We start from the raw sequence: 23,569 nt of genomic DNA, 5'->3' as shown, positions 1-23,569 counted from the left end.
AACCTTTAAATATTTTCATGCCAAAACTGTATAAAAAAGTGAGTACATCGTATTTTAGATCCAACCCTTAAATTTTATAAGGAAAATAGTTGGGCCCGTTACTATCTCTACCTATATACATGCGTGCGCACCTGACTATTTGGGTTAGTTGCTACCATGATTTTAGAAATATATCTTATGTTGATTAAACCAAAATTCTCAATATAAATAAAATATATAATTTTACTATTTTATTGAACCGATGGAAGAACCGGCCAATCGATGGATTCATTCACCGGTTCGAACACCGGTCGGGTTTAGGGTTTAGAGAGGCAATCCGTAGGTGGTAGGAGGGGCCCCATCCGTCATCCTGCTGCTTCCGCCGCGTCCATCCTCCCTGCTTAGGTTAGCCCTTCGCACATCCTCCGCCGCCGCCGCCGACGATCCCCATCAATCCCGCGAGCGAGCGGGGCCCCGTCGTTCGTCCTCCTGCCGCTTCCGCCGCATCCATCCTGGTTAGCACCTCCTCTTTCCCATCTCTCTCTCTCTCTCGACCCACGCACTTCACTTCTTGTCGAATTTGCGTTAACCCTAGTTAGCTCGCTCTGTGTTCTAGAAATTTGCCTTGATGTTTGGCATGTTAGATCCGCCCATGGTAGTTGGGGGGGGGGGTGGAGCGAGTGCAGACTGATTTGTTTACAGGATGATTTGATAGATGGTGCGTAATTTTGATGTGGCTTTCTGATTTCCGCTAATCTCGTGTTCGTATCTGTGCTACTGCAGTAGGATCGATGGAGGCGAAGTTATCGTTTTCTCAGGACAGCCCGCCAATTTCCATAATTTCTGCTGCTAAGGTTGCCGGTGTCTCCCTGTCCATAGATCCTAGTCTTGCTGCGGGCTCAGCACCCGTTCTATGCTTCAGTTCTGGGTAAGTGGCTGCTCTTCTCTGTATGTGTTTTTTTTTCTTCTTGTAGGATTGCATAAGGTTCTAGGCATTTGTTTAGCTATCTGGAGTTGATTAGCTATAAGTGGAGATGCTACTAATGGCAAAAATAAAGATGTTGTTTTCTTTTTAGCAAAATATGATGTTTGAAACGTTGTGCATCATTACTGAATGCAATTTATTGCTGACTTGTGTTTTCCAAGTGGCTATTATTATGATCATTGTTTTGATTATATTTTTCACTTGGCTGTGCTGTACTTGTTTTTTCACATAGAAGTACATGACCAATTTTAGTTTCCAAATTATCACTTTACTTTTACTTGTCCTTTATTTTATCTTTTGGGTTTACTCACCATCTGGAACTGATAGTTTCTCATGGGAATCTTTGTTTCTACACAGAGAATCACTCCGTGGTATCAACCCTATTCTCGAGTACATTGCCCAATCCTCTCCAAGCCTCCATGGCCGAGATGCTATTGAGTCTGGACATGTATGCTGTGACCAAGTTCTTGCTAAAACATATTTCATAATCTTTGTTTTGTTAGTGTTCTAAATTGCTGTTGTTAATGAACTGGCAGGTTGTTGAATGGCTTGAATACGCCCCCACCTTCCTTTTAGGATCAGAATTTGAGGTTGCCTGCTCATTTGTTGATGGATACTTGATGTCTCGGACCTTTCTGGTTGGTCATGTTTTAACGATTGCTGATATCACTGTATGGTCAAATCTGGCTGGTGAGCCATGGGCTTCTTTCACGTTCTACTCTCAAGCTTCTCCTATGCTTCATAATGTGCGCTAACAATTGATGTATATCTTCTCTTTCAGGGATTGGTCAACGATGGGAGAGTCTACGGAAATCAAAGAAATACCAAAATCTTGTCCGTTGGTTCAATGGCATAGATTCAGACTACAAAGACACATTGAATGAGGTTATAGCTGCTTATGTTGGGAAACGAGGAATTGGGAAATCCCCTGCACCAAACCTTAAGGAAAAGGTTAATGACTCAAAGGATCCTTCAGCTCCAGAAGTTGATCTCCCTGGTGCAAAATTTGGAGAGGTGTGTGTTCGCTTTGCCCCAGAGCCCAGTGGTTACCTCCATATAGGTCATGCAAAGGCTGCACTCTTGAACAAGTACTTTGCAGAAAGATATCAAGGTCGATTAATTGTTCGATTTGATGACACTAACCCTTCAAAAGAAAGCAATGAGTTTGTTGAAAACCTCCTAAAAGATATTGAGACCCTGGGAATCAAATATGATGCTGTCACATACACATCTGATTATTTTCCAAAGCTAATGGAAATGGCTGAAAAACTGATTAAGCAGGGAAAAGCATATGTTGATGACACACCAAAGGAGCAAATGAGAAGTGAGAGAATGGATGGTGTGGAGTCAAAGTGCAGAAATAATACTGTGGAGGAAAATCTGTCTCTATGGAAAGAGATGATAAATGGTTCTGAAAGGGGTATGCAATGCTGTGTGAGGGGTAAACTTGACATGCAGGATCCTAACAAGTCCCTTCGGGATCCAGTTTACTACCGTTGCAACACTGATCCTCACCATCGTATTGGTTCAAAGTACAAGGTCTATCCAACTTATGACTTTGCTTGTCCATTCGTTGATGCGCTGGAGGGAGTGACCCATGCTCTTCGTTCCAGTGAATATCATGACAGGAATGCACAATACTATCGAATTCTTCAAGATATGGGGATGAGGAGAGTAGAAATATATGAGTTCAGCAGATTGAATATGGTTTATACTCTTCTTAGCAAGCGGAAGCTGCTTTGGTTTGTGCAGAACAAGAAGGTTGAAGATTGGACAGACCCTCGTTTCCCCACTGTTCAAGGCATAGTACGCCGTGGCTTGAAAGTTGAGGCTTTGATACAATTTATACTCCAACAGGTATTACTATCTGCTAGTTAGCTCTTGCTTTGTGTTATTTACATATGAAAATGATGAATCCTGATTGCATGCCCATTTCTTTGCTGAAGGGTGCTTCGAAAAATTTGAATCTTATGGAGTGGGATAAACTCTGGACAATCAACAAGAAAATAATTGACCCAGTTTGTGCAAGGCATACTGCTGTGTTGAAAGATCAGCGTGTGATCTTCAGGCTTACTAATGGTCCAGAGAAATCATTTGTTCAAATTTTGCCAAGGCACAAGAAATTTGATGGTGCAGGAAAGAAGGCAACAACCTTCACAAACAGAATTTGGCTAGATTATGCTGATGCATCTGCAATTAGCAAGGGTGAGGAAGTTACTCTGATGGACTGGGGAAATGCCATCATTAAAGAAATCAAGATGGAGAATGGAGTAATTACTGAACTGATTGGAGAACTACATCTTGAGGGATCTGTGAAGACAACAAAATTGAAGGTTACATGGCTTCCGGACATAGATGATCTGGTTCCTCTCTCATTGGTGGAATTTGATTACCTGATTAGCAAGAAGAAGGTGAGTTAGCAATTCCAGCTAGATGTAGTTAGCATGAAAGCTTCTTGCTTGCCTTAACTCAAATAGTCTGTCTTTTTTACTTGATATTACATGCTATCTTTTCTCTAGTTTCTCTATGTGGATATCATATTTTCCTGTACAGTAATGTTTTTTAAAAAAATTGTGGAACTAAACCTTCTCTCTTTTGTCATGCAAAATGTGAACCATTTCTTGGTTGGAGTTAGCTCCTATATTACTCGTTCATTTATCAATGAGTTAACACTGAATGTCTTCTATGTTTGTGGCCATGTGTACAGCTTGAGGAGGATGAGAACTTCCTTGACAACCTGAACCCATGCACTCGGAAAGAAACCCTGGCCCTAGGAGACGCAAATATGAGGAACCTCCTGCGTGGGGAGGTCATACAGCTTGAGAGGAAAGGCTATTACAGGTGCGATGCCCCTTTTGTCAGATCCTCGAAGCCGGTGGTTTTGTTCGCTATCCCTGATGGTCGACAGCAGGCCAGTTTGAACTAGGCGGCATGATTCTGATGAGCTTCTCAAGTCGTTGAGTTGTCAGAGATTCCTGAATGCTCTACTGAAACACTCCCATCTCATACTGTAATGTCGCTTATGTGTCATGGGTGATTTGCGCTAAGTTTTGGTGCACAGTTTAATGTTTCTCATGCTCCATGCTCCAGTTATTAAGAAGACACAACATTTCTTAGATGGCAACGTGTTAGCTTGGCGATATCATACTGCCAGATACAAGCATCTGAATTTTTTGAAGACTAATATCTGATATTGCTTGGCATCTGAATTTTTTGAAGACTAATACCGCTCTGGGAAACTGAGTTGAGGACATTTCTGGTCCATATTGCTTGACATGCCCTTTTATGTTTCCAGTTGTTGATTATAACTGGTGAATCTAATATCAGTGTTCGTTGGTTTTGTGTCAGAAATCTTTTCTACTTTTGCAAATTTCATTTGATAAAATTCCTACTTTTTTTCCTTTAGAAAATAAAATGTTCATTGCTATATCATCCCCTACACTAACATTTGGGTCTCACATTTCATATTATTACACTATCCTTTAATAAAGTTCTCTCCCATTTTATGTTGGCTCTTCAAAATCATTGTAACGATGAAAATGATGTAAGTACTATTTGGACTAAATATGTGCTTAATTGATTTATGTTGTGTTCTTTTCCCCTTCTTTCTCAACTCAACTTTCTCTTTTTTCATGCGCATGCTTTTCAATCTGCTTAACGGTGTGTGGTTTTTTTTTAAAAAAAGTTTTCTATACGAAAGTTGTTTTAGAAAATCATATTAACCCTTTATTTTTTTAAAAAAACTAATACTTGATTAATCATGTGCTAATGAGTCTGTGTGGGATTAGTTAACACCAAATGCCGATCGCAGCCTTAATAAGGTCAATTTGTTTTTCGTTGAAATGCCGATTCTTATGCCAGTGAGAAACTGAGAATTCATTAGAAATGCCTATGCCTCTAAAATGAGGCTTATGCAGTCAGTCATTGTAGGCTAACGAAAACATGTTGGTTAGTTGATTACACCTTGCGATTACATGTAATACTGGTTGCCACTTGCTACATATACTGATATATACAGATGCAGTACATAATCACAATCCATCAGGTTTGCCACACCAGTTTGAAGTTAGTCAATACTGGTTGCTACATATACATAGGCATAATCCATCAGGTGCCAAATAAGTTTGAAGTTACAGCCACAAACGAGGTTCTGAGGTCTTCCAGGAAATAGGCTGCGAATGGAATTGCATGCAGTTTTGGTACTACACGCCTGATTTTGCAACGGCGTATTGTCCTCAAAACAGATCTCTATGAACAATAATCCTTGGCGACATATATTTCCCTGCTTTGGATTGATTTCACCTTCAAGATTACAATGAATATAATAACTTGGATGTTGAAGGATATTAACACAAACTTATGATTTGTATGCCTCGTTCATCATCTACGTCCATTGGGTTTTCACAGATCCACAAGCCCTGTTCATTGGAGCGGCGCAAACTAATCAGCAGTTCATTCTTTCCAATTTGGAATTGCATTATCTAGTCAGTAATAATTAGATGAAATATGAAGTACGAAAAGTCGAAAACAGTGAGACCTCAGGATCTTGGAAGTGACAACATGGCTGCTGAAAGCCAAATCAGTCCCGAAAGATGGTATTTTTGGTTCCAGATTTCATCACAGGTCCCCGACAAATCCATAGAAAAACAAATCAAATAAAAATAAAAAACAACAATAACTATAATGGCAGTACCAACATCATCTCCAGATTGGGTTGGCCTCAGAATTGCAGAATGGCAGCATGGCCGCCGAGCGGCGGCCGATCAGCCCCGAAAGATGGTGTTTTTAATCGAGGTTTTCTTCACCGGCCAACGCAGACAACAGTGGGACTCGTTCTTAACTCTTACTAGTATGCAGCAACAAAAGAAAAGTTTAAAAGAAGAAAAAAAACCAAGAACTTGAGGAAGAAACGAAAGAACAGTCTTGGTAGCAACGGATCAGCAATGGACATCAGAATTGCAGAATTAGCATCATTGCACGCGCGGCGGCGCCAAATCAGCCCCGAAAGATGGTGTGTTTTTCTTGCGGTTTTTCATCACCGTCGTCCAATCCGCCAGCCAGACACCAAGGCATAATAATAACAAGTGAAAAGGCAGAAGAAACGAACTCAGCTTTCTTTCTCGATGGCAAACTCATCGCAACGGAGAACAAAAAGGAAAAAGAGAGAAAAAAAAAACCAAACGAGACCCAATCAATAACTCAGATCTGCTCGTCAATGGCGGAAGATGGAGCGGCGGCGGCGGTAACCTTTGGGTGCGGAGCTAAGTGAGGGAGGGACGAGTAGTTTATATGGAGGCTTTGAAACCCTAGCTAGTCATGGCGATAGACGGGCCGGGCCCTGTGGTGGAGAATTCGGATGACGTGTACCTGAAGGCCCAGAGGCCGGCCCATGAGCCATTCACAGTTCGGTCTCACCTCTCAAGCGCAGAGATTCTGAGCCACGGGGGGCGTGGCCATCCGAACTTCGTCGGAACCTGTCATCAGGAGGAAGCTCCGTGACGTGCGAGGAGAGAGGCGAAACCGCATTGGAGAGACCGTGTCCTCAAATGCGAAGCAGCAGTCCCCTCGCCACCGTCGTCGTCGAGGCCGCCACCGCCGTGCCGGCCCCGCCGCCGTTGTCGAGTCGCCGCCGTCGTCATCGGACTACTCCCCCCGCCATGGAGAGGGCACGGGATGCCATCATCATGCCGCCCCCGTCGTCGTGCTGCCACCGCTGTCAAACCGCCGCCGCCGTCATCGAAGAAAATTATTTCTAATTTTTTTCTGGATTTTAGGGTGTTTATTGTAAATTTTAGATCTTCACATAAACTGAAGATAATATTATAAGAACTGAAAAGAAAAGTATTAGGGACTGAAATATAAAATTAAAACCACTTGCACTATGAATAATTCAAATTTTATAAAAACTAAAGCTTCATAGTGTGTGGGACTGCCTTTGCCTTCAAGCTGTCGTCACCGTCTCCCGAGGTCAGATCCGGCGAGAAGGGGGTGCGAACTGGCCACCAGTGGTGCTCGGTCGAGCTGCGCCACCGCTGCCCGTCACCGCCTCCCAAGGCTAGATCTGACGAGCCTCAGACCAGATCTTGCGAGGAGTAGGAAGGCAGCGGCACCCCGACAAGGAGGAAGGGGATCGACGGTGATGGGAGGGAGAGCGCTAGTGGGGGGAGGGTGAGCTGCGGAGGGGAAGCGACGTTGCCGATGAGAAGAGGGGAGGGGAGGGGAGAGGAGCCGCTGGTAGGGAGAGATGACCCACGGTGGAGAGGGAGCGATCACGCTGGTGGGGGAAGGGGGAGGAGCGGAGAGGGAGCGGAGGAGGAGGAGAGGCACCACTGGTAGGGACAAGTGGCCCGTGGTAGAGGGAGGGGAGGGGAAAATTTCGATCTGGGGTTAGGGTTTTTTGCACCAGCGGTTTTGAACGAGTTGGAACCGATTCAGCCGTCCATCAAATTGAACAGCTCAGATTGATCGCGTGTTGAGTCAGCCCCCATACTCAGGCCACAGCACTGCTGGGCTACCGCGCTTCATGGGTCGCGCGCGCGAATGCCCTAGCAGGTTGGTGAGTCAGAGGTCTTTTTTTTTCTTTTTTTTACTTTCTTTATTTCTGGAGGAATATATATTTTTAAAGGCTCATACATAAAACTAAACCCTAATCATCTAATATTTTTATATTTGTTATAACTTTAGTTTACCTGTTGCAACGTATGAGCATTTTTCTAGTAAAAACTTTATAAAAGAATTCTAAATAGAGTTAATTGCACTTTGTCTACCTTTTATTTCCAAAGTTTCACTTTGGGCCACCCTCTAGCTAATATTTGCAGTTTGGACCACCCAAGTCACTTTTTCTAGCTGCATATACCCTCTAATCTCGTAAAGAATAGTCTACATGTAAATTGGGAAGATTATCGGTTTATGAGTGCCGATGTGATTAAAGTTATTTATGTGCTCGAGAAAAGTTTTTGGGGGTGGTTCAAAGTGAAACAAAGGCAAACTAATCTAGTCCAAAGTAAAAGAGATGGTTTAAAGGGTTGTCGAAAGTGAAACTTTGGTGATAAAAGATGGCCCTAAACGTAATTTACTCTTTTATTCTATACCATACTAGATTAGAAGTTTACATGTTAAATTATAGTGGTTTAAAATTTTATATTTCATTTAAAATAGAAAAATAAGATTCAACTAAATATTATCATGGATTTGTGAAGCTAGGAATATCCCGTTTCGAAGAAATCTTGGACCGGGAGTTATACCAAATAGGGACTTAACATTGTTTGTAGCTCGAACAGTGATCAAAAAATTATTTACTACTTCTTTTCCAAAATATAGACTCATAACGTTAGATTATTTCTAATTCAGTTCTAGGTTATTTTATTTTGAGTAAAATACATGGCTAATCCTTAAACTTGAGAGCAGGTGTTTCTTAGATCCCTAAACTTGAAAATTACACATATAAGTCCACCATCCTGGTTTAATGAACCATAGTCGGTCCAAACCTCATTTGACCCGAGCTAATCGTCAACATGACATTCTATGTAGGCAACATATTTACAGCTAGCTCCCTCCACGGCGAAGAGTGGTGGAAGAATTACAATTTGCCCCTTCATATTAAAATACCCTGGAGGCCGTGAGGGAAGGGGGAGCACGTGTAGTGAGGCCGGGTCGAACTATTTTTTTTGGGATCGTGAGAGAGATGGAGGCTGCCGGGAGGAAGGGATTAGGGGGAGGGAGGAGGAGGCGGAGGCGCACGGGGAGAGAGGAGTTACGTGTCTGAGCCTTACATATTTTTTAATTAGGTATATAGATTGGTAGTATTTGTTGTTGGCTGACTTAATGATGAATAAATAAGGTAATAGCACAATTATTAGCGACCAAACACTAGTAAACAATATCAGACGGCTCCTATCGTTAGGGTTTACGTCATTGATTAGATAGGGGGTTATCGCTAATTCGATAGATTTCGAAGAAACTTCACCGAAATTCATAGAATTTCATTGAATTCCGTCGAATTTTCGCCTGAGTTTTGTACTACCTTGAGGCATCGAGCATGTGCGCCACAACTGAACTTGCACTACCCCAAAAGAGTGATACAAATGGCGGAGCACCACCCGCCTCGCCTCCCGCCGTCCGCCGCCGGCGCCGCGGCGACGTCGTGGCCGGAGCTCCTCACGCCGTTCGACCTCTCCCGCCTCCGCGCCACGCTCGCCTCCCGCCCGCTCACCCCGCGCCGCCTCGGCCGCCTCCTCGCGCTCCCGCTCTCCCCGGCCACCTCCCTCCTCCTCCTCACCTGGTACGCCTCCTCCCACCCGGCACTCTCCTCCCTCCCGCTCCGCCCTCTCCTCGCCGGCGGCGACCCCGACCGCGCCCTCTCCCTCCTCGACTCCCTCCCGCCCGGCTTCCTCCCACTCCGCGAGTCCCTCCTCCTCCCGCTGCTCCGATCTTTGCCTCCCGGTCGCGCCCTCCACCTGCTCGACCAATTGCCCCGCCGCTTCGGTGTTCAGCCGTCGTTCCGCTCCTACAACGTCGTCCTGTCAGTGCTCGCCAGGGCGGACTGCCACGCCGACGCGCTCGCGCTCTACCGCCGGATGGTCCACAGGGACCGCGTCCCGCCCACCACCTTCACGTTCGGCGTCGCCGCGCGGGCGCTCTGCCGCCTCGGCCGCGCCGACGAGGCGCTCGCGCTGCTCCGCGGGATGGCGCGGCACGGGTGCGTCCCCGACGCCGTGCTCTACCAGACGGTGATCCACGCGCTGTGCGATCAGGGAGGGGTCACCGAGGCCGCCACGCTGCTCAACGAGATGCTCCTCATGGGTTGCGCCGCGGACGTGAACACGTTCGACGATGTCGTGCGTGGGATGTGCGGCCTCGGGCGGGTACGCGAGGCGGCGAGGCTGGTTGACAGGATGATGACGAAAGGCTGCATGCCCGGCGTGATGACGTATGGTTTCCTCCTGCAGGGACTGTGCAGGGTGAGGCAGGCTGATGAGGCACGGGCAATGCTCGGGAGGGTGCCGGAGCTGAATGTCGTGTTGTTTAACACGGTGATTGGCGGCTGTCTCGCAGAGGGGAAGCTAGCAGAGGCTACAGAGCTGTATGAGACAATGGGTTTGAAGGGCTGCCAACCAGACGCGCACACCTACAGTATATTGATGCATGGTCTTTGCAAGCTTGGAAGGATCGGTTCCGCTGTGCGATTGCTTAGAGAAATGGAGAAGAAGGGATTTGCTCCGAACGTAGTCACCTACACGATCGTGCTACATTCCTTTTGCAAGAATGGCATGTGGGATGACACAAGAGCATTGCTGGAGGAGATGTCAGCAAAGGGCTTGACTTTGAATTCACAAGGGTACAATGGAATGATATATGCACTATGCAAGGATGGCAGGATGGACGAGGCGATGGGGCTCATTCAAGAGATGAGAAGTCAAGGGTGTAACCCTGATATTTGCTCATATAATACAATAATTTATCACTTGTGCAACAATGAACAGATGGAGGAAGCAGAACATATGTTTGAAAACTTACTTGAGGAGGGTGTTGTTGCAAATGGTATAACTTACAATACAATCATTCATGCACTGCTGCGTGATGGAAGGTGGCAGGATGCTGTGAGACTTGCGAAGGAAATGATACTTCATGGTTGCTCACTTGATGTTGTTAGCTACAACGGGCTGATAAAAGCCATGTGCAAAGATGGGAATGTTGATCGGAGCCTTGTGCTTCTTGAAGAAATGGCAGAAAAGGGTATTAAGCCAAATAATGTTTCATACAACATTCTGATCAGTGAGCTTTGTAAGGAGAGAAGGGTACGTGATGCTCTAGAGCTCTCAAAGCAGATGTTGAATCAAGGGCTTGCTCCTGACATTGTCACTTACAATACACTCATAAATGGATTATGCAAAATGGGATGGATGCACGCCGCTCTCAATCTCCTAGAGAAGCTACACAATGAAAATGTGCATCCTGATATTATTACATACAATATTCTCATTAGTTGGCACTGCAAAGTCAGATTGCTTGATGATGCTGCTATGCTTCTAAACAGGGCAGTAAGTGGTGGAATAGTACCTAATGAGCGCACATGGGGAATTATGGTACAAAACTTTGTCAGGAAGCCACTTACCATTTTGGCTGACCAGGTTGAAGTGTATTAGAAACATGTGCTTCTCTATGTTATATTTGATGGTTGTTGCGGCTTTTGAAGTTACCGTAGCATCCGTTGTTCAATCAAAATGAAATGGTCATATCATGGTGTTCATCGCTGATTTCATCATGCTCGGTGACCTGGTATGTATTTCCCCTCTTGTTGAAAGTGTGTACTTTCCATCTGTTAACCCTTTTGTTGACATTGTTCTACAGATGGCAGCTGTATGTCCAGTGGGTGATCGTAGAATAATGCAGATTCTTCCTGACAAGAATTTCAAGTTGTACTTACATACAAAAGGTAATAACCCTTAAATTTCAACTCGTGTAAAATTAGAACAATAGTGCTGACTGTTGAGATCTTGGCCCACCATCCATACCTTTGATTTTTGTAAAGAAGAAAGAGAAAATAGGTCCAGATCAATTTGTTCCTAAGATGGCAGATGCTTACTTTTCATGTATCTTTCAGCTCATCTCAGATTCCTATCTGTATTGCGGTAGGGCCAATGAATGCAAAGCTAACATTTTATTAGAACAGTCTACCAGTTTCATTGATTCTGCTCCTAAGGTTGGAGGTGTTTCCTTATCCATTGATCCTGGTCCTGCCGTGGGTTCAACATCCATTCTATGCTTCAGTTCTGGGTAAGTGGGTGTTGTGTACCGCAGGCGCAAGCGCGCGCCAGCCTCATCGGGAGCTGTTGGGCTGCCAGCAGATGTGCAGGAACAGATGCCAGAAAGGACGCACAGCGAGTGAAGGCGTAATCGGGTGCTTGGATCACAGTGCTTTGCTTCGTTTAGATTGCATTTCTTATCCCTTTGAAATAGCATCTGGTTTCCTTTTGTTTAGCATTCGGTTTAGCCATGTAAGCCATATAAATGGCACCATTTTAGATGAATAGAGCAAGCAAGATCAATCTCAGTTCTTCATCCCCTTGTTCTCAGTTTTCTCATCTCCTGCTGCTGTGCTTTTGCCGTGATCACCATGGGCTGTTCATTGTCTAAGCCGCCAAAGCCACGCCCTACTACCTCGCATTCCTGTCCCATCTGATCATTACCGGATACTCATAACATGGTTGCTCTTCTCTGCTATCTGCTGTTTCTTCTTCTTTTAGGATTACATGTGGTTCTAGGCTATTGCTTGACTAACGTTCGTTGATTAGTTATGGGTGGAGATGCTACCAGTGGCACATTTGCTACTATCTTTTGTTGATTAGTTATGAGTGGAGATGCTACCAGTGACAAAAAACGAAGATGATGTATTTGCAGCAAAAGTAGTGATGGTTGAAATATTATGCATCATTACTGAATACAATTTGTTGCTGTAGCAACTAGTAACTAGTGTTTTTGAACTGTCTATTATTATGATCAGCGTTTTGAGTTCTAACTATATTTATCTATACATGGTATGTGCGTATGCACGGCAGGAGATGATTTCCAACACTCACTCGGCTGTGTGAAGCCATCATGTCCTGCTGGGAAGGATCGATGTGAAAGAAAGACTGGGCGGTGCTGGCGTGCTGCTCGCCGCCGGCCAGGACAGGGGGGCGAACAGGTAACTTGCTTTCTTGCAGTTATTTTCTGGGTTTCTGTTCTATCTGTTGCCATTTTAGATTGTATTTTTTTTCTTGCTAAAATAGCATGGAATGGTGTCATGGGAACTAGAATGTCTTTGGGTATTGCGTTGGGCCTGTTCCTGCTTGGTTGCTCCACGGCTGCAATTTTTCAGAAATTTAATGGAAACTCACCTTGACGATCTAGGGAAATGTGGGAACACTAGAAGATGAAAATGCCTCTCATCAGAATTAGTCTTAGCAGAGAATTGTATTGTATTGTATTGGTTGCACGCTACCAATTCATCAGGGCCAAAGATTGTGATAACCTCATGACAGCATACACATGTGGTTGCGAGCTTTCAAATAAATGTGCATATCCATAGCCTAATTTATTTATTCTGCTATCATAATGTTTGTAACTTAGTGATGCTATAGCTAAATGAGGAAGCTTGCTTTGTTGCAAACTATATAAGAGAGATAAGAACCCAGCATTTTTTTTTAATTTCTAGTATCTGATCTTTTCGTAAGAGTAATTTTCGCTCTCTTTTTTTTTTGCGGGGAAGAATAAATTTCACTTATCTACAACCTTTAGTTACAAGAATAGCAATGAACTTCACTGCCAAAAATTCTGACTACCCTTTACTACGGCCGTACGGCGTAGTATAGTACAATATGATCCATTTGATCAAGAGCAATTGACAGCCCATATTCATCCTAGGGCAGCTACCATTAAAAAAAAAAATCCCCTTTCACATGCGTAACCTTGCAGCTAGTTGTATTTCCTACTGTTTTAAGTATGATATTGACAATAGTAGCCACTGAGAGGATGGACAAAATTGTCCAAAAATAACCTCAAGAAAGCAAATTTGGTCATCTGTGCTGCTTCTCTGTCACTCTTGGCTTGCAATTGTTACAAAAGCCATCATTAGGCCATATTTGATCTCATCAAAGCGCAACAATGACAGCAATCAAATGAATCATCAATCTTGTAACAGCCATATTAAGGAGAATTTGTGTCATATAACAACCACATTTAGAGGCTTAAAACCTCCTTAAATCCTAGGAGAATCCTAGGCATGTAATACATAAATCATCCCTATAAAAGGGGACATTTGAGATCAATGAAAAGAGAGGGAATTCACACTTTCACTGTTCATTCATTTTGTACTCTAATACGTTATCAGCAACGCTCTACTGAGAAAGAACGGTGAAACTCACCTGCACGTGGAGGGTAAGATGGCACATCCTGTTCTCTCGATGCCGGTTCTTCCCTTCCTCGCAACATCCGTGCTCGCCATCTCCGTCAACTCATGCATCAGCTTGAGAGGATCATCCGGGCTCTAGTGCGCCGTACTCGACACAGCAGGGGCCGTGGTGCGGGCATTGCCGGCCGTGCCCTCGGTCTCCTCCCCCTAGCTTCGCTGGACATGGAGGACAACACCACGATGATGGCGCCACTGCCCAAAGGAACACCAGAGCCGGCAACACCGACTCCAACACCCTCGCGACTCGCCGAGGGCCTCCGATGGTGCCCGTCATGTGCGCTGCACCAGAATGAATTCTGGTGGAGTCACCGCATCACTGCGAGTCCCATGGGTGGACAGTGAGGGTGCGGCCGCAGCAGGAGATGCCCGACGTGGTGACGGCCTTCTGTCCTCATCACGGCTGGACAAAGCATCTTCGCCGCGCCATCACCATCGCCGGACTACTCACCAGAGACGCCGCTGCACATACCTACACCGGTTATTCCGCTGGAGTTCCTCCTCATTGGAACCCTCGCTGCACGTCGTGGAGCCCCGCCCTTCTACATGGCAGCATGGGGCTCCGGCGAGAGCTCCGCCCCTCCACCGACCCCTCTATTCCCCGACCCCCGCCGCATCATCAAGAACGGGCATGTCCCGGCCAAGACAAGCGGCAGTGGCAAGCCTAGTCGTCCTCCATCCTCGAGTGAGTGGGAGGTCTGAGCAAAGGGAGCAATGAAGTCCAGGAGGAGGGGGGGAGGGGTGTGCAGGGTGGCGGCGTCAGCGACACCATGGCATTGGGGGCGTCCTCGGCTGCATTCGTCTTCGGCGTCGCGCCCACCCGAGCCAGGCGGCGACGGCGGCGGCTCGAGGAGGAGGAATGGTTAGGGTTTGCCTAACCACACCCTCTCCCCTCCCTTAAGTCGGCTGGGCCAGGCCGGCCCATTAGCCGCCCACGCTAATGGGCCGCCACACACCCCCCCCCGCGCATCTCTACCTCGCCTCCATGAACGCTAATTGGGTGGTGGGTTTCGGCCCACCACCACTGTCGGTCCATGGAGGCGAGGTGGGGAGGAGCGGGCGCGGCCTGGCCCATCGGCAGGTTTGGGGGAGGGGGGGTGTGGTGGCCCATTAGCGTGGGCGGCTAATGGGCCAGCCTGGCCCAGCCGACTTAAGGTAGGGGAGGCGGGGTGCGGTTAGGCAAACCCTAACCCTTCCTACCCCTCAAGGCATCGCCTGGTTCGGGTGGGCGCGACGTCATCGCTGCCAGCAGCTGAGGCCACCCCCGCCACCACCTTGGCTGTGCCCACATGACAATACAATCGCAACAGGGCTAAACAAAACTACCTCGGCAATCATACCCGTAGGGTAAGACGTCAGTGCATCATTTGTAGGGCTAACAAAGGTATGTTATTCCCATAACCTACAAAATATATGTGCGACTAATAGGTAGGTCCACCGGTGGCGTTCGCCAACCGAGGCCAAACAATTTAATGTGTAACCTATGCAAACAACATAATTTTCCACCTATTGGAGGCAATATTGTCAAAGGTGGCTTGCCTTGGTCCTGCGGTGGTTCTTCCTCATCGAGAACAACTTCCGGACCGTTCTAAGGTTTGGCAACTATACGCGTAAAAGGAGAAAATCAACACAAAAGCTAATAAAGTAGCTAAAACAGTGAGAGATAGAACTTCCATTAGATAGATATCATTTTTATAAAAAATATGAAAGTTGAACGGAGTCAAATGGAGTTACGGTTTGCAAGATATGAATTTTTGAAGTTTCATTGATTTTTTGTACGAAGGAAAATAAGTTTCTTTTATTGGAAAGGAATATTCCTTGCGGGGCCCGCTTTCAACAGCTGGGAGAGGTCGGTGTGGTGGAACCCGGCGTGCGGAGCGGTGAGGTGGCGGTGGTGGAACCGGTCCATGGCCGCCTGCCAGTGAGCGTCGGATTTGGCAGTCGGTGACTGGGTGCGTGTCGACCGGGTGGATAAGGTGGGGTCCCACTTGTAAGTGACTCAAAGATTAAGAGAGTTTAAACAGAAATTAACCATGGTGGAGCCCACTTGTCAGTGATACAATAGAGAGGGATTAGGGAGGTAATTATTGTGCAAGATTAATTAAGAAAAAGGGAGGTAATTATTGTGCAAGATTAAGCAAGATTATGGGGCCAACGGGATGCCACCTGTCAATGTCCTATTCCTCTCCTCTTTCCCTTTTGTTCTCTTCTCTCCTCTCCTTCTCGATCTCTCCTTGAGTCCTTGTCTCTCTCTCGATCCCCTTCTTTTATTCCAGCGAGGTCGAGATAGAGGGCGGTGGACAGTGGTCGGCGCAGCGATGGAGGGAGGCAGCGGGGCAAAGGAGGTGTGGGGAGGAGTTGATGCGGGCTGGCTGTCGGTGTCCTAGAGGAGGCGTTCGAGGAGACGGTCACGCGGGAGCCTGACTTGGTGCAATGGCGGTCCGGGCCAGGGCAAGGGCGGCAGCGGCAGCCTCAATGACTGTCTAGCCAGACGGAGGCAGAGGCGGCCGTGGGAGTTCGCACGGGCTGGCTTGGCCTCGCTTTGACGGCGGTGGAGTTGAGGGCGGTCAGGAGGGTGGAGCAGAGACAGCGGCGGTCGCGTACAGGACGGAGCGGTCGTAGCGTGGGTCCGAGCGACGCAGCGTCGAGCGCACACAATGTGCTCGTCCGCGCGCTACGGACCGACTTGGGAGTGCGAGGGTGGCGGCGATGTTTGGAAGGGCGAAGGGTGGAGGATTGGGTGGTTCGAGGTAGATCTAAGGCCCTTCACAGTGCAACACCATGGACCGGTGCTTTAGCTCGACACATCGGATTCGAGCTTGCGTGGCACTAGGGCGCGGAGCTCTGTTTGGTTGCTCGCCCCCCAACTGGGCGACGAGTTATCTCGTCGAAATCGAGGGCGCGTGTTGCCGTTTCTTGCACTGTGGAGGTCGTTCCCTCGCTTGTTCCCCATGTGGGCCGCCGCATCGCCGTCGGTTGGAGCAGAGGGAAGGCGAGGGCATAGCGGACGGCGGAGGGAGTGCCGAGGACGCCACCGTCGCCGCTTTGGCCCCGAGGAAGCCACTGCCTCGAGGACCTCCGCCGCCGAGGCCACCGCGCCGGCCAGAGACAAGCCCGAGGACGCCGCGCCGCTCGAGATTGCTGTGGACGCCGCGCCGGCCGAAGACGAGCCCGAGGACGTTGTGCCACTGCTCCAGATCCGCGGAGGACGACGAGGCAACCGCCGAGGTTGCCGTCGTCGGCCGAGCCGTTGCCGCCGCCACGTGGGCTGCCGCGTCGCCGTCGGTTGGAGCTGCCTCACGTCGACGTCGGTGGTGGCCGAGCCGCCGCGTGGGCCGTCGCGTCGCTGTCTGTCTAGATATGAGTCCGCCACCTTGAGGACCTCCGCCGCCGAGGCCATCGCGCCGCCTCCGCCGTCGAGGACGCCGCCACCGCGGGAGAGGTGGAGAGGGGAGAGTAGAGAGGAAAGAGGCGGCCTGACAAGAATCAGCGCGTGGGGATGAAAAGTCGAGAAAAGCGGCGTGGGGATTAGATTGAGGAGGAAGGCGTGGGGTACCAGCACTGTGGGGTGGGTGACCTAGAGATGAATTTTTGGCCAAAATCCTTGTTGGAATGGGCTGGAGGCACGCCAAGCATGTCTTGCACTGCTACTGGCCTAATAACTGTTGTCTTGGCTGGCGATGGGATGGCTTCGAGGGGAAGGAAGTGGGCATGGTGGCATAGGGGCGGCGACAGTGGCATGAGCTCGGCTCACACTTTCCGCGAGGACGCGTGACTGCGGGAGCTGGAGCACGAAAACGCGAGGCGGTTCACCGAGTGCATCGGCGTTGGTGCGGCACGGACAATAGGGAAAAAGACAGGGCTAGGGCGAGGTGTCGTGCGGCTACAGTTTGGGCGGCATCGGAGTGGGGCCAGCGTGATGATGCCAGCCACATCAGCCAACATGAGTGGTGTACTGGGAGGCGAGGAAGTCGGATTTTGCGGGCGGGAAGGTGGAGGTGTGTCCGGGATTCGTCGTGGAGCGGCATGACGTGATGCAGCACAACTCGGGCAGTGCATGACGTTGTGTGCCCTTTGCAGCGCGACTCGGTGCGTCGCTCGCCCGCCTCGACATTTCGTCGAACAAGTGGCGGGCATGTGAAGCTGCCTGTGTGGGGAAGAAGGAATAAGTTCACCGGAGGTCCCTCAACTTAACAGCGAGATTTTTTGAGGTCCCTTAACCACAAAACCAGAAATCTACACCCCTAAACTATACAAAACCCTTCACTCAAGGTCCCTAGGCAGTATATATAGGTGGTTTCGCTGACGTGGCATCTTAGTCAGCAAAAATTTTTTAAAAAGTATGTAGGACCAACATGTTAGCTGCACATTTTTTTCTTCTCCTTCTATTCTCTTTTCTCTCTTCCCTCTTCTCTTCTTCAGTGAGGAGGCCGGCGGCGGGCAGAGCGGCAATGGCGGCATGCTTCCTCCCGCGGGGCCCAGCCACCTTTCTCCCGACAGGACGGCGCTATCCGTCGCCGTGCACAATGCGGTGGCCGCCTTCGAGGCTCCGCGGCAGTGGTGGGGCGGTCCAAGTCGTCATCCGGACTTTCGGAGGCACCTTTGGAACGTGAACACGTACGGCGGCGCAGTAGCGGATGACGGTGGCGTCATTGGCGCGAGCAGCGACACGGTCCACGGCAAGGATCTCCTCCTCCGCCATGCTGCAGGGCACCTGGCCGATGAACAGCCGCACCCTCTCGCCGTCGCCATCCTCCGCATCTCCGGCCATCACCGCGATCTCTCTCTCTCCCGTCTCTTTTCCTTTTCTGATGGCTACGCAACCTCCTGTCCGTCCTCTCCTCGTTCTTGCCTGCGCCTTTTGCCTTTCTATATCAGACGAGCACTAACCACTGATTGATTGATTGATTGATCAGTATCAGTGTCTTGAGTACAAGTTAATTAATCGATGAGTAGTACCAAGTCTTGATCTCGAGTAGCAGTGAATGTGATTGAATCATCTGATTGAGCGAAAAGCAGCAGCAGCATTGATGCCTCCGCCTCGCCGTCCACCAGCACCCGCACCCGACGAGGAGGCACTGGCCTTCCGCGTCCGTCCCTAACTCCTCTGGCGGCAGCGCGGGACGAGGCGGTTCTGCGCCACCGGCGACCGCCGCGTCGACCTGGCGTGGGACCTCACCCGCGCGCGCTTCCCGGGCTCAGGTTCGCCCGAGCCTTCCTTTGTGTGCAGCCGACGAGCCGCCGCCGCGCCGTGGTGCCGCCCCGCAGCCGCAACAGCTATGCGGCTTGAACGGCGGCGCCGGCCTCTTCTCCTCCGGTGAGTATAGATGGACGGACTACGTCAACGTCGTGCGTGCATGCATGCTGCAATCTTGGCGTCTCAGTTTCGTGCATGGATCTTATGAAGGTCGGGGGATGACGGCGATGATGGAGTGCCACGACGTCGAGATGCCGTTCTTGCGGGGGATCGACGTGAACCGGCCAGCGCCAGCGGCGGAGACGACGACGACGAGGGGGGCATCTTTAGCGAGGAGGACACGAGGAGTCCGACGCGACCTCCCCCAACAGCACGCTCTCCAGCCGGCAGCAACGACGAGGACTCCGGCGGCGGCTGCGGATCTAGTGTACCGCGGTCAGGGCAGGGACGGGAGCAGCAACAGCAGGGAGAAGAAAAGAGAAGAAAATAAGATATGCAGCTGACATGTGGGTCCCATGTGCTTTGTTTAATATTTTTTTTTACTGACTAGGATGCCACGTCAGCGAAACCAACCATATATACTGTCTAGGGACCTTAAGTGAACGGTTTTGTATAGTTTAAGGGTGGGGATTTCTGGTTTTGTGGTTAAGAGATCTCAAAAAATCTCGTTGTTAAGTTGAGGGACCTCCGGTGAACTTATTCCGGGGAAGAAAGAGGGGGCAGCTGGGCTGAGTTGGCCGTCCAGGAATGGGAGAGGGAGGTGGGCTGGCCTAGGTGAGGGAAGGGACTGGCCTAAGCGAAGAAAAAAGAAAGGGGCAGCCCAACGGAACAATGATATTTCTCAATTTCTAGGAATATATCAGAGTTTGAATTTTGGAGAGTATTGTTGGAATTGTAAATAGATTGTAATTGGACCGTGGACTCCAATAATTCTAGGATTGTGTATGGCCACATTTGGATGAATGATTTGAGATCTTCAATGGCACAAACCAAAATTCAAATAAGAACCAACTTTTGAAAATAGATTTTGTATTTAAATTGGGTTTTTAAAATGTAGCAAAAATCGGGATGTTACATGTTCACTGGATCCATGAAGGATGGGGAGGTTGGTGGCAGCGAATTGGCACCTCACCTGCCGCTGCTGCCGGATCCGCTCGAGGTTGGTGGCCTCCTACTACACCTCTCCTCGTTGTTGTCATCGCCCGGCGACATCTCCCATGTCGCCGGTCATCGGGTGTGAGTGGAATGTGTGAGGAGGGGCAACAAAAGGGGAGGAAAAGGGACCGAGAGACTTAAGGGGAAGAGAAAAAGGTAGGATGGAGATAGAGGAGAAGGAAAAAAAATATAGTTGGGTGATGCGGGCCTATTAAGAGGTCCGCCTTCAAAAATTTAGTTTCACATGCATGTCTTTACCGAATCTCTATCAACTCCTTTTACATGCGAGCCTCTTGAGAACTCTTTTTAGTCCGGCTGAAGACAAAGGAGGGTTTGTCCTCAAAAATCATTTTTAGTAGTGTTATTTGCCCACAGCGGTGTCTCGGCCTTCTCCAGATTGTAGCTGCTGCTAGCAGGGTCGGAGCTACATGTTAGAGAGGGGGTGCCCAGGAACCAGTCAAGAAAATTTTTCAACTATAGTTTATCTATTTTCACCATATATGTACTCTCTCAATATAAACTAAGGCACCAAAATGAACTTAAATTTGGTCCATTTCACTCTCCGCTCCTGGCTGCCCGGTAATCGACTAGATACCACTGCCGTCCTTTCTTGCTCTCCCCTCCTCCAGATCTGGTTGCTGCTAGCTCCCTTGCTCAAGGAGGCCACAGTGACGACGGGAGAAAAAGTTGTGGTGGCGATGATTGAGGAGGTCGCAACGTCAGAGAGGAAACCACGGCGGCGGCTATCTCTTCTTCATTCGCGGCCTCAATGCCTCATCGCATCGAGGATCACGTGGTGGCTATGGCTTGATTTGCTTTCCCTGCTGATGGATCTACTCGCCTGAGTCCTCTCCCGGCCAAATCAGCTGCACGGTGATCGTGATCCTCCACAGGGTGAAAACAGGTGGGTACGGTCTTATTATGCATGACATTTTCATATCCTAACCCATATTTTCCTTTAAAATTGGAATTAGGTACGGGCAGTTCCAGATAATATATCACTTATCCGGTCATCCCATATTTCATTGAATCGGATTCGGAAACAGATATCTATTTGTATTTCTAATTCATAAATATTAAATATAAATAGACAATTAAAGTGTTAAAAGAGATGCATCAAGGAAAAAAATATATTACATGTGAGCTCGTAAATACCAATCTTTAACTATGTTTGTGGGTATATTTATAATAGATTTTCATATATGTTTTATAATTAGAAAAAATACCCGTGCGTTGCAACGGGTGAAGTCTATTTTAATCTTATTATTGTTATATGGTTTAGTTAAGATGAAATTCACTGTGGGAGTTCACTTCGATATATATATATTTTTAGAAAATCATGAGCTACAATTAGGGGTCCGATTGTCTCAAGTTAGCATGCGAGTTTTTTTTGAACAGATTTCTTCTATGATTCCTTCTGTGTTACCAAAAGTGAACGATCTTAATAACTGACTCAAATATAGATATGTACTTTCAAAAGCAAACGGACTTAAAAACTGACTCATACACGGATGACGTACCAAAATACCGTTAAAAACATCTTCAATTTTTATAATTGTAGAGAAGAGATATAGATTAAAACAAAAACATAAAATTAAAACCGACTTAAATACGGATAACGAACTGTGGAAACATCTTTAATTTTTATAATCGACTCAAAGACGGATGACGGACCGCGGAAACATATTTAATTTTTATAATAGTAGAGATATGGAACATATGGATGTGTATAAATATTTCCGTATCCTAACCCATATTATTTTTTACGGATTCAAATTCAAACTCGGATTCGGATAGTATCAAGTTAACTCGGACAGGCGAGACCACTCCCCGAATCACCGCGTTGGGCATACTCCCTCTGGTTCTATATTAATTGACATTTTGGACAAGGTTGAGATCAAACTTTTATAACTTTAACCATCAATAACTTTAAAAATATTAATTTAGTTTAAAGAAACTAGAACAACATATATAGATTTGTCTTTTAAAGCACTATAATAAAAGTAAACATATATTTATTTATTATGTATATTATAATAGAAAAATAAGGGTTAAAGATATATCTTATAAACCGTGTAATTGTCCAAAACGTCAATTAAAATGAAACCGGAGGCAGTAGCCAATGAACTCACGTACGTTGTTAACTAGCGGAGAGCGAAAGGACATGCCACGGGATCGGCTAATTTAATTAATATCGATCTATGCACGAGCCAGTTAATTATGGCAAAAAGACGATACCAAAGTACGACTGATAACTCTGTTAATTAATCGGTAATGAAGACTTCACAGGCTGCAGGCCAGGCTGGCCAGCAATTCAACCAAGCGATTAGGAAAGTGACTAACCCACAAATTCACTTATATACTATTTTTAATCTATAAGTGAATTCGCAAGTTAGCTATTTACATCCATAATTATGCATGATGCGTCTGCATGCATCTTAATTTGTATTTTCGTACTTCTTTCATTATTTCACAAAAGATCTTGATATGCTGTTATGTGCCTTTACGTCTTGTACATTCTATTTGTGCTTTGATTAATTTGTTCGTTCCCTTGTGACCTATACTCCATGCATCCGTCCAGGAAAATCTTAACTTAGTAGGAGATGTGATCCGCAGTGTAAAGATTCATTGTACTAGTAAGAGTTACATCTTTTTCTAGGTTAAGTTTGTTTAGAACTGAGAAGTAAAAATTAATTTGTTTCCTTGCAGTGCAGATGGCATGCATCCAACGTGGGCACACACTGCCAGCAGTGCGACGTATAGATTTAATTAATACAGCTTATTTAAATTTTGAAACATTATCTTTCGAAAAAATAAAACTTTTGAGTCATGCCCCGACAGTAGAGGGACACAACACAGAGAATACAAAGGATCGTCCAAATCTACTTCATTCTCTAGTTTAAGTAGATCAAAGGTCACTGGGATAGTAGAAAAGTGGGCCAGCTAGTGCACATTGCGCAAGCTGAATTCAATTAATAATACGAGTAAATAATCTCCTAAAAAATAAACAAAATGAATAATGGTCATTAATTAAACTGAAGAGGCCGGCGGAGATCTGTTTTGCCACTATGCGTAATCATCAAGATCTTTGCTTTCCTACTTGCTGGGAATATAATATCATATTCATTTGGCTGACCGTCGTGCTCGTGCGGTTGAAAGGGGATATATATGTGTTGTTTTTCTGAAACAAAAAAGTGAAATATGCTTTTTCTTTACCGGTTTTAAAGGAATATACACCTGTTCAAAAATTAGCAGAAGTATACCGTAGTTTGTTCGAGTAAAGATATGAACTCATGGCGAGTTT

At 47.1% G+C, this 23,569-nt stretch overlaps 2 protein-coding genes, 1 long non-coding RNA gene and 3 other non-coding genes across 10 annotated transcripts; 2 read left to right on the top strand and 4 right to left on the bottom strand.

Moving 5' to 3' along the window:
• Nucleotides 1–339: 339 nt before the first annotated feature.
• Nucleotides 340–4,188, top strand: LOC4348464 (glutamate--tRNA ligase, cytoplasmic). Its single transcript, XM_015758741.3, has 7 exons — nt 340–494; nt 763–907; nt 1,322–1,412; nt 1,501–1,654; nt 1,746–2,821; nt 2,911–3,375; nt 3,672–4,188. Exons 2-7 carry the CDS (start codon nt 771–773, stop codon nt 3,888–3,890), a joined length of 2,142 nt encoding a protein of 713 aa, XP_015614227.1. The 5' UTR covers nt 340–494; nt 763–770; the 3' UTR covers nt 3,891–4,188.
• Nucleotides 4,189–4,934: 746 nt separating this feature from the next.
• Nucleotides 4,935–6,221, bottom strand: LOC9271400 (uncharacterized). Its single transcript, XR_001540663.3, has 2 exons — nt 5,502–6,221; nt 4,935–5,382 (listed from the first exon to the last, which is right to left on the bottom strand). It is a non-coding gene; the product is annotated as an uncharacterized lncRNA (long non-coding RNA).
• Nucleotides 5,498–5,591, bottom strand: LOC112936711 (small nucleolar RNA SNORD96 family). The gene has a single exon (XR_003239135.1). It is a non-coding gene; the product is annotated as a small nucleolar RNA SNORD96 family (small nucleolar RNA).
• LOC112936710 (small nucleolar RNA SNORD96 family) lies at nt 5,680–5,775 on the bottom strand. Its single transcript, XR_003239134.1, has one exon. It is a non-coding gene; the product is annotated as a small nucleolar RNA SNORD96 family (small nucleolar RNA).
• On the bottom strand, nt 5,910–6,008 carry LOC112936712 (small nucleolar RNA SNORD96 family). The gene has a single exon (XR_003239136.1). It is a non-coding gene; the product is annotated as a small nucleolar RNA SNORD96 family (small nucleolar RNA).
• Nucleotides 6,222–9,006: 2,785 nt separating the features above from the next.
• On the top strand, nt 9,007–23,150 carry LOC9268954 (pentatricopeptide repeat-containing protein At5g64320, mitochondrial). 5 transcript variants are annotated; one of them, XM_066304715.1, is made up of 4 exons: nt 9,007–11,242; nt 11,315–11,399; nt 12,523–12,650; nt 22,975–23,150. In XM_066304715.1, the coding sequence occupies exon 1, from the start codon at nt 9,049–9,051 to the stop codon at nt 11,107–11,109; it is 2,061 nt and encodes a 686-aa protein (XP_066160812.1). In that variant the 5' UTR covers nt 9,007–9,048; the 3' UTR covers nt 11,110–11,242; nt 11,315–11,399; nt 12,523–12,650; nt 22,975–23,150. The 5 variants fall into 5 exon arrangements, with proteins under 5 accessions (XP_066160812.1, XP_066160814.1, XP_066160813.1 ...); XM_066304717.1 differs by having other exon boundaries at nt 22,980–23,147; XM_066304716.1 differs by lacking the exon at nt 22,975–23,150 and adding an exon at nt 12,857–13,039.
• The last annotated feature ends 419 nt before the right edge of the window (nt 23,151–23,569 follow it).

Source organism: Oryza sativa, chromosome 10, assembly GCF_034140825.1.
Source record: "Oryza sativa Japonica Group chromosome 10, ASM3414082v1".
Classification (NCBI taxonomy): domain Eukaryota; kingdom Viridiplantae; phylum Streptophyta; class Magnoliopsida; order Poales; family Poaceae; genus Oryza; species Oryza sativa.
This window is presented reverse-complemented; position numbering and strand designations above follow the sequence as displayed.